A 14,271-nucleotide genomic window follows, 5' to 3' on the forward strand; every position below is an offset into this window, starting at 1 on the left:
TAAACTTCTCCATATTTCAAAATATGCTCTGAATAAATTTTCTTTGGTTGGTAAAATCATTCTGTGAATGTAATCACCAAATATGAACAAGCTAAAAAACTGTATTGAGATACAGACTGTACTAAGACCCAGCAAGATTAATTAATAGGTTCCTGATTATATTTAGTAAGTGCAGTAATGCACCAGGAATCCAATGCTTAGCTAAATGTCAGACTATTTTGGCATTACATTTGTGTTCCAGTTGCAAAACAGAGATGAATCTCAGCAGTTCATAATTTTTGTATTGTAGTTTTTAACTCTATTTCTCCCTTCTCTCCCCAGAAATAAGATTTAAATGTTGGCATTTGCAAAGTCATCCTGATGTAATAAAAAGAAAGCTTCAAAGAAAAAGCAGACAAAGTGGTATTTGATAATATTGCAAAGAGGATAAAAGGAAAGAAGACCTGGATGACAGAAGATTGTTAAAGGTTGAAAAGATAAAAAGCTGTGGAGAGATTACTGTGGGAACAAAGTCAAGATCCTGCTGGGGAAAGTACCACTGGTTGCTCTTCTTAGCTCTTGTCTCAGAAGTAACTGTGTGACTCCAAAATGTAAATTAGAAAACTTTTCAAATCATAGAACAGAAAAAGAAAGATGTTACATTTTCCCACCTCACAAATACAGTAACATAACTATTTTATTTTATACTACATAAATGTACATATCTCTGACATTTTTTTCCCATCTTGGGCTGCATATTTTTGCAGCCAGTGTCTCTCTAACACACATGCACACACACACACACACACACTTGCTTCAGAATCATTGAAAACAGTGTAAATTGACCCAAAAAATGTCCTTTGTGATATTCAAACCCATTCATAGTCAGTATCATGCACTGCATAAGATTATGTCCCTTATATAATTTAGTTGTCCAGTTTTGCACAAAATTTTTCTTTGCTGACCAGGCCAGAATGTTCCACTTTCCAGAGTTGTCTGGTTACTTCATTGTGATAAAATTGAGCTTTTTCATTTGTTTTCTTTATTTCACAGAAAGTGTAAGTCATATCTTAAAGATTGATTGTAAAAGATTAAATTTAATTTTTTTCAGGTAGACTTTGTGCTGCTGTGTGCCTGATATTCCATCGATCTCCACCATCCACTATGCTAAATCTGACATTCTGCTTAAGTTATGAAATTCTCAATGCAATCTTATGGCATTTCAAGGGAATGTCAAATATTCAGTTCGCCATCAATTACATACCTAATGATTTTAATACCAATTATTAATTTTTATCTGACTCACTATTTTAATCAGGGTGAGAACTTTTTGTTTCAAATATTATTCCTTCAACATACATTAGTTGTCCTTTAGACAATAGCCCCTTGATAACAGGCTGTTTAGTTTTTTTAATTTATCAAACTTCTGATTGAAATAAGTGGTCAAATTCACTTATTTCTATAGCCAGAGAGAAGGTAGATTTCCATAATCTTATGGGAAGAGTGTTTCTGGTCAAAGGAGCATGTTGCCTGCAAGTAACACTAAAATAATTCAGAAAAGAAAAATAGGCAAATATAGGTACATACATATATGTTACCATATACACATATGCAAGGAAATAGAGAATAATATTGAAAATGGATCAAAATATTAACATGTGGTGAATCTGGGTAAAGGTATATGAGAGTTCTTTGCACTGGTTTGAAACTTTCTCATAAATTTGAAATTATATCTATAAAAGAAGTTACATTTCTAGAAACTAATACATGTAGGAAAATATGGTTGATCATAGTAATAATCAAATGAATTAAACATAAGGTCATATTTTATCAAGTGAAACAGAAAAATGGGAAATATATAATAATGAATTGTCTTTTTAGCATAAAGGAGACATTTCTTGGATTGTCAGTAGGGGTACATAAATTGTTAATACTTTGTGGAGGTGGTTGGTTATATGTGTCTTAGCCATAAAGGGTAAATTCCTTTTGAGCCATTCTGATTTAAGTAATTATTCTATGAAAAATAAATGTATACAGATATTTACAATTGTTATGTTCATTTTTATATTGCTATTCCTATGATAAATTTGAAACAATCTACTACAAAAGTCAGTTAGATAAATTATAGTACATGCATAAAAATGGTTAATATACAGGCAATAAAATAAAGCTGGAGAAAAATATTTGATAGCATCAGGTATATGAAAATAGATTACAAAATATTATACTTGACACATTTCCAGATTAGCTTAAAACTAAAAATGTAATAGCACACAAACAAATAGGAGAAAAGAGATAAACCATACACATGAAGGAAACGTTATCTGAGGAACCAGGACCAAGATACATAGTGTGGTGTGTGAGCGTCCCTGATCAATCTCACACCAGAGGTTAGTTTAAAACCTCCCACCCCAGGTTTACTACAGCCAAAGTCCAAGGATTTGGCTCAGGAACTAGATTTTAAAGTGCACTCAGACTGATTTGGTGGCATGTTAGTGTACTGTTTTCTAAAAGTAGACCTCCAAGATTAATCGCATGTTTGGTCAGAGTGAATTTAAGCCAGTTCACAAAGTCTGATTATAAACAAAGGAGGATGCTGCTTCTCTTGCTCTCTTTCTTCGTGTTTAAAAAAGTGAGTTTTTCTTTCTTTGCTCAAGTCCTGTGTAATTTAGCTTCAGAGTTTATTTCCTTACTTTGGTCCTGTATTTGCAGCTTTCATGAAAATTGACTTGAGACCACGTTTCCTTAGAAGCTGTGGCTTTGTCTTAATTTCAATCATCTTCTTAGAGTCTAGACTCTAACCACATTGTTGATGCCTGTAAACCTCTTTGCAGAACCTCTTCCCAGAAACTTCCTATATCCCCATATAAATAGCACAGGGATTTTTCAGCTCCCCATCACTCTCTCTCCCTTAATTCCAAAAGATATTTGTTTTACCTCTTATGATACCATAAGAAGTGTTATGCAGAAAGACAGATTTGAGCAGAATGAAAAGAGGGTAGGGCTCACCAAGAACTCAGGGAGTTAATCAGATAAGACCAGAAAGCCAGAGATTAACTCAGAGGATTGATTAAATGAAGTCACTGGGACCAAGAGTGACTTGAAGGGCTAAGGTACTGCCCAGATGACAAAAATTCCCCAGATAAAAATGTCAGAGAAGCCCATGTCTTCAATCCTCCAATTTTATCAAACCCCCAAGGCCTAAGAAAGTCTATCAAGGACTGCTCTACCTTGTCAAAAACCCCGTAGAAAAGAAACCTCACAGTAAGGAGCCTGCCTTTGTCTACCTTGTCTCTGGCCCACTCCTCCCTTGGAGTGTATTCAAATAAACCTGCCTTTATCTACCTTGACTAGACCACTCCTCCTTTAGTGTGTATTCAAATAAAACTTTCACCCTTCACTACTGTGTCTCTGCCTTCCAATTCTTTGTTGGGGTGGGGACAAGAACTTAGGAGAACAAACTCAGCCCCCAACAGAAGTCCCTGCAGACACATTATATCAGCTTCCACCATACTCTCAAAGAAGTGTAGTGCCTTCAAGTCTGGGCCCATTTCTAAAATCTGTCAAGAAATATACCTTTTCAACACATGGCACATCTAGGTATGAATGTCTAGTCTCAGCTCTAGAGACCTGTTCAGAGTTATTCTGATCAATAAATGTTGCTTCTTTGACAGAATTGTTGGAATCTAATTCTTATTCAATAGTCTATGGAGGGTTTCAAAAGATTGCCAAAAGAAAAGAAACTACTTTGTACTAGTCACATTCAATTGTACCACTTCTAGGAAGATAAATTAAGAAAATAAACAAAAGTGGCACATAAAAATCCATATAAAAAAATACCAATTGTAATAGTGTTTGTAAAAAAGCTATTAGAAAATATTTTTATTACTTTAGGCAAAAGTGTTTTCAAATGGTAGTTATTAGCTAAATTATTGTCATTATATAAACAACAAATGCTGTAATAAATTATGGTATAATCATTGATAATATAGCACTCAGTTATTAAAATATTTAATGAAAATTAATACCATGAAATGTAAAAAACAGAAACAAAATTAAAACAACCTATTCAACTATTGTTATATATAAATTTGTAACTGTAATAACTATGCATGTAGTGAAAAAACAACTTGAATACATCAAATGATGTTTTTTATCTCTGTGATATGTAAAAAATAGAAATATACTTTTTTGTAGTCCATGTTTTCTTTAGAGAAGACATTGCTCCTGTAAAAAAAGGTATTAATAAAAGGTTAGGGCATTTTTGTAGCATCAATATGCCTAAGGAATAATAATGTATAATATAGGATTACTGTGTCCCATTGTTTCAAATCTCCCTGAATGCTGCTGTCTAGAAAACAATTAGCCCAGTGGTAACTAAGTTATAATACACCTTTAAATCAAAAAGTCACTATGATAGGTTAACTGAAACTAGTCTTAGACAAGAGTCAAGACTAAGGTTGTCTTGCCCAAGATTCAGCATATATGGTTACAAAAAATGAGCAATATTAATACTGTGTCAAGTACCTTGTGACATTTCAGTGTCACTTACAGGACATACTCAACATTTAACATCATGATCATTAACCATCAAATATATGTCATGTAACAGGAAACAGGTACCTAATCCTGAAAAGCTCATTGTGTGAGCCCTACTGTTATGGGTTGCATTTGTTCTCCTTGGTTCTTTTCTCTTCCACAACAAAAAATTGAAAGGCAGTAGTGAAGAACAGTTTAAGTTTTATTTGAATACACTCCAAGGGCGGAGTGGGCCAGAGTTAAGGCAGACAAAGGCCGGGCCTATATATTACCACCTAGTTGAGAAGCACTTCCTTTGATTGATGGGGTAAGGTTATTTGATTGACAGCTCTAATACTACACCCATTCCTCTTGGTGCACGTATATTTTCCCAAAATGCACACTGAGAAGCCCATGAGGGCAGAGGGAGCAAAACCACAATTTTATTTTAATGAGATTATGAGGGGTTGTGGTTTGGGCAGTTTTTAGTTTTGTCCAATTGTGCCTGCTTTGGGACATGGTTGGGACCAGTTTGGCTTGTCTGGATAGGCATGAAGTTATCTCCCTGTAAAGCGTTTGTTGTCTTTATGTGGAACCCCCTATCTGGGCAGACATTAGGCAGTTTTTTTCCTTGAATGCCATCTTCCCCTTCCCCATCTGCTCATGTCTATCTTTCTATGTAACATTGCCATCCTCTCAGTGAATATATGTGAAAAAATGCTGACATCTGTTGAGTAAATGGAAATTTTCAACCAGAATTTCTCTCCTGGCCTTGATAGCAATATGCACATAAGGGCCTGTCTGCACATCAGTAGGATGTTCACCATAGCAGAGCTGCCAGTCCATCCACAGTAAGGGGTGTAGAGTAATGGCCATTCTCTCCTCGCCTCTGTTCCTGGTACATAATTGATCAGGCACCCACCAGTCACCAGGGACCTACCCATGGAGTTCCTCTCCGGGCAAGGAGCAGGGAGAAGTGGAGCACATGCCTTGGTGGAAGGGTCAGAATTTGAGGAGCAGAGCTAAGCTACAGGAGATGGAGAATACCCCACAGCTGGAGAGAGAGGACTTAGGAGCACGCCAAGAGCTGTGAGAAATAAAAACCCTTTCACCAAAATCTCACCCTTGTTTTCTTTCAGTCTCAGTGGATTCGTAGAGAGCTTGCCCTGGGCAGGGAATTGCCTTCCTGCTGGAGCCATAACATTACGGAAGTAGAACAGTGGCTGTATTTTGAGCCCCAAAAGAAGAAACCCTCAAATAAGACAGAAATAAGAAATGCACTGAAATAATGCATCAAATAATGTGGAATAGAAATGAGAGAAAATGATCTAAAGAGGCAAAAGCTAATGGTCATGCTTCACTGAAGCAAAAATACAGAGCAGAAGAAAAATTGCCAGGTTTTATAATCAGTTGAGGTTGCTAGTCAGCCAATTTAAATGTGCTAAAAACAAAAATCCTCTTGTAACTGATTATTTTATTGTTTAGCTTCCTGTCTAAAGATCTAAATGAAATGCATGTCTATATGTGATATATTTTACATAGTGGTGAGTGGCAATGAAGAGTATGCAAATGGTCTGTTGAATATGTTAACATCAAAAACATCCCTCAACAATAGCAGGGTTTGAGAATAAGACCAACCACATGGTGGCACAGAAAACAATGCAGTGAAACTATGGTGATGAGAAGAATTTTGACATTTTAATAAAACATCACATATGTTTAACCAGTGAAACCTCTTTCAAGTGGAATGATTAGATTTTAAATAGGAATGCCATTACTTTACAAACCATTGCAAAAATTTCCAGTGTACTTACCTTTTAAAAAGCCTTTTCTTTTGGGTTTTTTTTTTATTGATGTATAGTTGGTATACAACTTTATATTGATTTGAGGTATATGACCTAGTGATTCAACAAATTATGTGTATTATAAAATGCTCACCATGATAAGTGTGGTCACCATATGACATCACCACAATATTGTTGACTATATTCCCTTTGCTGTACTTTTCATCTCCATGACCTAATTTGTTTACAATTCAAAGTCTGCACATCTTTATTAGTACCTTCCACTTATTTCTCCCTTCCCTGACCCACTCCCCTAGAGCAACCACCAGTTTGTTCTCTGTATTTATTAGAATATTTCTACCTTTGTTAGGCAGGAAATAGATATTAACAAGTAGAGGGACAAAAAGACCAGTAAATCCTACTAAATGGGACTCAAAGAGTTAATCAGATAAAACCAGAGAACCAGAAAGGACTCAGAGTTAATGAGTCCTCCCTGGACCCAAGCCCTCTGCAATGTGAGTTCATTTCATATGCTCTGAATCTGGGCTGACCTTGAGAATTGTTCTAGCCAGTGGAACACAGGTGAGATAGGGCAGAGACATGGGACAAGTATCATAATTAATTTTCCTAAAACTGCCAAGATATAAATAGCATAGTAAGAACAGGAGGGACTTATCTTAAGGCTAAGATTACATTTTAAAAGCAGAGAGTTGGGAAGTTATATTCCTAACATATTCTTTGGTAATCAGCCAATAGCCTATCTTAAGGCAAGGCAAGCAGTCTTAACTGATAGGTTCCTGATGCTTCAGGGTAACTACTCTCTTGGAGAGGAACAAGATCAATAAACTCCTTGTGTTAAGCTTATCTTACAGAATTATCTGGAGGCCTGGCTACAGATGATGATACAGTGTCTCTCACTGAAGATAGGTATCATGAGACCACATGACAAGCCTACACCCTCCTGTCCCTGACTCTTTATCCCATTTTTGGAAGCCTTAAAAGACAGAATCCTAAGCCCTTAAGGGCACCTCCTCTCTGAGTTTGCCCGTAATCTCCTTTTTTGACTGGGCACCTTTTTGCCTTAAATAAACTTCTCACTGTTCACCTAATTATGTTTTATCTCTGTGCTCTTCCAGTGGTGTCTTTGTTACTTTGCTATGTCATTCTATTTTCCAGGCTTAAGCACAAGTCTTCACTCTGTATCCGTCCTACTTCAGATAAGTGAATGAGCTGCTGAGAGCTCTGATTTGGGCTGGCAAGTTCCCGTCGCCAGAGTGACCTGGGTTGAGCTGCAGCTATACGATCTTGCTCCTCAATAGCCTGCCTGAAAATCTCCTTTATTTGTTTTTCAAAGTTCTCAGAAGATAATCTCACTCCATCCAATGCTCTGCAGCTCTCCCAAATCCTGAGGTGGTAGGGACTTAGTTCCCACGCCATGCAGATCCAAGCAGACACTGGATTCCAGGTGACACTGTCCTCAGAAGTTGACAGGGGATGTGCCCTATGCTGAGTAGGCATTCAATGAGCTTTCCTTTTCTTTCTCTGTTTTTCCTTGCTCTCTGCTGCCTGCAAGGCAGCTGCCATTCCCTGCTCCTCTCACTTTAATGAATTCCTCCCTCATCTTGCACACTGATTTCCCTGCATCTATGAACCGAATTCCTCCCCAACACCTTTTTTGTTCATTTGTTTTCTTCCTTTTAGATAGACTATGTATTCTGTAACTTTTGTGTAACTAAGTTTTCATTACATAAGTTATTCTAAATACTTTACAAATCATTGTGAGGTTTATTACCTAATAAACAGGTTCTAAGTGGCAATTTTTACAGAAAAGATAATTTTGAAAGACCAAAATGGCTGTAATCTTGGAAATAATTGACATGAAATGACATCAGACAAATTTAGGTTGAAATTCAGATTCCCACAGCTGGTAATGAGAGTAAGTTTCTGATCTTTATTAAACCTTGGCTTCCTCATCTGGAGAAGTGGTTAATAATATTTAGCTCATGTATTTTTGCAATAAAATAATGTATGTGAATTGTCAACTATACTGACCGGCACAATGAAGTATCAATAACAAATAAAAGGTCTTACATGTGCATGTTTGAAATTTTAACACAATATTCAGAACAAAAGTGGGCTTACATATGATTACACACTTCTATAGCAAGCCTAATAGTGAGAGACTTACAAGTGAAAGTTCTCGTTTGCAAGAGATAAAGAATGTAATTGCATTGAGAAGCCTGGTATTAAGCAGTTCATTAAGGTGTTTTTTTTTCATTTTGCCAGTTACACATTTCAAGGACTATACTCTGAAAGACATAAACTTCCTCACACTCTTCCAGCTGACAAATGTGACTTTTCTATAGAGTTTGGTGAAGATTGTTTACTATATTTTCCTTGTTTTGACCAAAAAATTGTGACTTCTCATTACACTTAACTGCCTGTGGATCCTCTAAATAGGAAATTGCCAGCTTGAGGTTGGTATGACTTAGTATTGGAGTGTGGAGGTTAGACGGACGTATGTACAAAGCAGACATCTATTCAGTTAATATACTAACCCTTTGATTTGCAGAGCTTTACTTACAGAGTAATTGCATTGTTTCCTATTTTATCTTTTGCATTCCCTATTTACCTATTGCATCTTTGGCATTCCAATTTTTATCTTTATAACTACGTAACCGGCAGGATTGAAAGTATACAGTATTTCAACCACACTTCCTTAGAACAATGTGTACATCTTTAAGTCTTAAAATGAGTATATGAAATCTGTACATTCTATAAAAGAGGAAAAAAACTTAAATTTCTGGTAGTGTTAAAAAAAACGTGCATTATCTGTTCAATTTCAGCTTCTGTGAATTAAAGAAACTTCTTCATCCTTTTTCTTCATTGTTAAATGAGCGCCTGCAACCGTAAAGCATGAATCCAGTAATACTTTTGTAAATGAATCACTACCACATTCATACAATTAGCCTCTGAACAGATGTCAGAAAGTAAAGATTGGCTGCTTCTAGATCAAGTTGCTGCTGCCAACTCTCGCGAGCTTTGTCAGTAACAGTTGATTGTAATGTCAGTGCAGTCCAATTTACAGGCTGGAGCAGCCGCTGCTTACTGCATTTCCCTGAAGTATTACATTATTTCCACTCCTTGCAAACTTTATCATCTTTGTTGCCGTGAGTCCGGTAAGTTGTTCTCAATTTACATCTTCGTGTAGTGATGGAAGTTACTGTGAAGCTCATTCTGTGGGACTGTTATCCCTTCACTTGTTTGCTCTGCCCCTTGGGTGCTCTGTGGAGGACAGTTACAGCAAAAGGGAACGATGAAGCAAATGAGAGGGCACATGCATTAAATATGCCTATTATTCAGGGAACACAGGGTGAGTCCATTGAACTGCTGAGGATATAATGAATGCATTCAACTTTGTATAAAGGATCGTAGCACTTGTGGAATCACATGCGATGTATGTTCTTAGTGCCTTCCCTAAGGGAAAACATTCTATGCTGTTTTACTAAACGCATGGGTTAGTGAATCTTCGCTTAGAAGAAGAACAAAAATAGTCTTTGACTACTCTTACTCTATTTTTCTTTCCTTTTTTCTTTTTTTAAGTGCTGTGAAATAGTTCTCTTATTGTCTAGCTTGACAGGGTACTTTTCTTAATCAAACATTTTGTCGTCTGAAACTTTAACAATATCAATTGGCAAAGAATCAGGTCTAAGTTTCTTTTATCTAAAAGGAAATCTATTTCCTAATTTGATTAAAAAACTTTTTTCCTTTTTGCCTTGTTTGTCCCCTTTTAATATTCACTTGTGTTCAAATAATAGCAAAATATTTTATGTTTGCTGTTACTTTATTATTATAGAAACAATAAGCAAATACAGACTTCATGCTCATCCTATAATCTTGCAACCCTACCTTTATTTTGATATCAGCTCCTGTTTAACCAGAGGATTGAGCATTGAGTATAAAATGCATGAATGATTAAATGAAACTGAAATGCAAACAAAATTATTTCATTATTTATGATTTCAATCGTAATTATTTTTTAATTTTAAGGGTATGGCATCCAAATTTTTATGAATATTTTGCTTGATAATAAACTCAAGTAAGAGATACTATCACTAGTCTTTATAATGCCTTCCACAATATAAACTAACTCATACTTATGATAAATATGATTATTTCACTTATGTACATACTTAAGGAGATGTCTGAGCTCTTAAAGAGTTGCTTTATATTTTAAATGAAAATCTTTACAATTCTCTGTGAATTTGAAAGAACATGGCATTTGTTTGCCAAGTAAAATTTCTAATTGGATTTGCAAAGTTCTGTTTTATTCTCCTAAATTTGTTGGTTATTGTTAGTTTTTAATGTCCTGCTTTTTAAAGAACTATTTGGGATGCACCCCACAATTCAGGTTTTAAAACATGAGTAAATAGTATCTTACCAAGTCGTCGTATTTATAAGTTCAGTTTATGCTTTGATTCATTTCTTAGTAACAATTAATGATACATATTTAAATTGTATGTTGTCTTTAATGTTTTCATGCCAAAATCTGCTCACTCTTATCAAAACTGAACTGTCCCAAATGTTGGAGAATTATAAATGAATAAACATCAACCTAAGAACTGAGTCAACTTTCAAGGCCTAAGATATCCCTCTAATTTTAAATGTTAAATTATTCACACAATGAAAAATCTGTGGATATTCTTCCTGCTTGAGGAGAGACGGATCTTATGCTACTCGTACTTCATAATGTATATAGTGTCTTCCATCTGTACATATCCTTTTAGTGCCCAGTGGGCATCTGAAGGATCCCTGAAAAATAGTACTATAGTCTATTTATAAACAGACTTCCTCAATTCCCCACTTCACTTAGACTGCAACAAAAAAAGCATTTTAGGTTTGGTATAAAGGCTTAGTTGTTTAAGTTTGACCAAATACATTTTAGTGGCATTTGTTCTACACTGTATTGTCTAGATGGCTCTTTCCCCAACATTTTAAAAGACTTTATTTTTCCATAGAAATATTATGTTTCTTATAAATTTTTAAAAGACAGGAAAATTAATTCTACACTCAGAAAACACTATTAAGAATATTTGACCATCTTTAAGAAGTCCTTGGGTGGCCAATTATTTTGAAAATTTGGTTGATATCAAATTATGGCAAATATGTGTCAAGGAAATAGCTCTTTATATCAATCATTTAATTGCACTCATATCTTATAGAATAACATTACATATTCCTTAAAATTGGTCAAGAAATTTTGATACTACATTCAAAATTTAATTAAAAATACAAAATGAAGGAAATTTTTTTCCCTCTTTTTTTTAATTTTGAGAGTTATATTATTAAAAGTTTAGAGTATTTTCCAAAACTTGCCAGTAGATTTTGATTTTCTGGAGAAGAATTTGATAAACTTGGAACGTAATATTCTTTATCTCTCAGGTTTTTCACTTTCCCACTCCCATCATTCATTTTCTTTTGCATTTCCAAACAAAACCTAAACCTCCTGCTTTTATTTCAAATACTATGACAATAAATTAATTGATCTAAATTCACATACTCAGTTGTATTTGATATAAAAGTTTTCCTCATTCTTTATGATAAACATGTTATGTAGTCTCAGAATTTAAATTGTTTATTTAATGCAGTAGTAGCCAATTTGCACCAGAATTTATAGACGGAAAAACAATGAAGTTTTCTTGATTATTATAATTATTAATAAAGATTTAGAGATATAGACTAGTATTTTCTTAGTTTCTTGTGTTTCTCTTTTACTTGTTTAATCATGTGACAACATATCTTAAAAATGTAAACATCTCTTAATGGTACAACTACAGAGTACTATGTAGGATTAGAGAATAACAGGTCATGAAAAGAACAAAATAATGCTTGTTTAAATAAAATATTGCAGCTAAATATAAAAACACTAGCCTACACAAACAGAGAGTATGTGAGCAAATGCATATTTTTGCATTTAAGTTTTGCTTTAAATATGACATAGCATTAACCAACACGTAGCACGTTGGTGAGTTGGAATTATATTGCCATTTTTTGGGTGAATGCATGTTTATGATGATTTTTTTAAATGTTACTAATTGTGCTATTTACAAAGTGATGACTATAGGTTACTGATGAGAAAACAAAATTATTATTCCTTTAAGTCACACTGTATAACATTAATATAAAAACATTAATATAAAAAATAATTATGTAAATCAAACTGATATGGGAATGACATTACAACTTTTTAGGTGTTAATAGTAGCTATTTATTAACATATGCAATGAAAATTATTACATTTATGAATTACATAAGAAAACAAAATATTTTGGTAGTAATTATACTTGCTGTGCAATAAAATGAATAAATTGTAGAACAAAACTTTTAAAATTATCAGCAACAAACAATTATTAGGGTTTAGTGTTCAGTTTATGAAGACAAAATAATATTTACATAAAACCAAGAAAAAAGTAGATGATCTTTACATCTTAGACTCAGAAGAACATTGGCTGAGCTAGGCCAAAAGGGAGGATGAATACTGTCAGGGATTTGTGACCAATCTGCTAAAACACAGCTGAGAGTAAGCCAGCTTTTATCTTAATTCCTTTTTCCTTTCCAAAGCAGGTTTTTAAAAATGAAAAAAAATAAATAAATCACAACATTTTGTTCTTCTCCAAATGTCGAGCTCCAATTATTTACAAGAAAGGGATTAGAAATTATCAAAAAAAAATGTGTATTAGCACTGCTTTTAAAACTCCTTAAATTCAGAAATACTAAGTTTCATTAGTGTCAAGTCTATAGGACTCTTGACAGAATTATTAAATTTTGTTTGCTTATTAGTACCTATAACAAATTACATTTATTATGATTATAATAATACCCAAGCATCACAATAGTACAGAAATAGTATTAAAATATTATATGCTTCAGTACTATATTTTGTTGGTCTTAGTACAAATTCAATTGTATCACAATTGAGAACATTAAAAAATACCTAGTTTGCTTTTTTAGAATCTTATTCTTACAGCAATCATAATATATAGATGTATATATATATATATATATGTGTGTGTGTGTGTGGTATGTGTGTGTGTGTGTGTGTATATTATATATGCACATACCTATAGACATCAATAAAATTAGATATATATAGACATAGACACAGGCATAAACAAAAATAGAGACAGTGACAGAGAGGGAAATAGAGATACAACCGTAAGACTGCATACTGGACAAAATACTGTACACAATGGATTAGATTTTTCAGATATTTTGGGGGCATCAAAAAATACTTGTTGATCGCTAGCATATCATGAGCGGTGGTGACTAAAGCTGATTTAAAATCTGAGCGTCCTAGATGTCAGACAGCTATCAGGGTGGGGTCTTGTTCTCTAAGTTCTAAGACAATCTGAATTTCAAAGAATACAAACGTTCAGTGCTCACAGGATTAGCTCCTTGGATACATAGGTTGGATTTACAATTATAGTATCAACAAATAATAAAGGACAGACTTTGTACTTTTATGTACCTTTGTCATTACTGTGTAGATGAGAATCATTATTTATATTTAACTATTTTAATGTTTTCTTTCAATTGTTTAAAGATGTTCATTCATTTAAATGATACCTTCATTAAATTTTTCTGTCCCTCTATCACATGGAGTTTCAGAATCTGATTTTTAGATTTTTTTTAAAGAAACTCAGGTGTGCATTATAAATTTTTAATAAAATTTTAACCTCCCCAATTAGTCTCTTTATGTCATCAAATAAATATTATTTAATAAAATGTCAAGTAATTAAGATTTTGTAGGCCTCAAAGATTACTTTTCCTCCTTCATTTTTCCCAGTAATTTCCCAGCTTTTGTCCTCTTATTTCACCCAATTTTTCCACCTTCAAACTGCAAGTAAATCTGAGCATATTAACACTTAACTTCACTTGTGCTTATACTCGAATCAGTTATCAAATTAACAGATGTGCCTTGAGTAATCCC

At 34.0% G+C, this 14,271-nt stretch overlaps 1 protein-coding gene across 2 annotated transcripts in view; it reads left to right on the forward strand.

Annotated features, from left to right (window-relative positions):
* The first annotated feature begins 9,331 nt into the window (after positions 1-9,331).
* BCHE (butyrylcholinesterase) overlaps positions 9,332-14,271 on the forward strand; it is a 48,034-nt gene continuing 43,094 nt past the window's right edge. The window contains exon 1 of one of the 2 annotated variants that reach the window (XM_017671171.3): positions 9,332-9,460. In XM_017671171.3, coding sequence (XP_017526660.3) covers positions 9,346-9,460 — 115 coding nt within the window. In that variant the 5' untranslated portion in view covers positions 9,332-9,345. The remainder of the gene's footprint in view (positions 9,461-14,271) is intronic. The other variant, XM_037002770.2, reaches the window with a different exon arrangement.

The sequence above is a fragment of the Manis javanica genome, chromosome 3 (assembly GCF_040802235.1).
Source record: "Manis javanica isolate MJ-LG chromosome 3, MJ_LKY, whole genome shotgun sequence".
NCBI classification, from domain to species: Eukaryota; Metazoa; Chordata; class Mammalia; order Pholidota; family Manidae; genus Manis; species Manis javanica.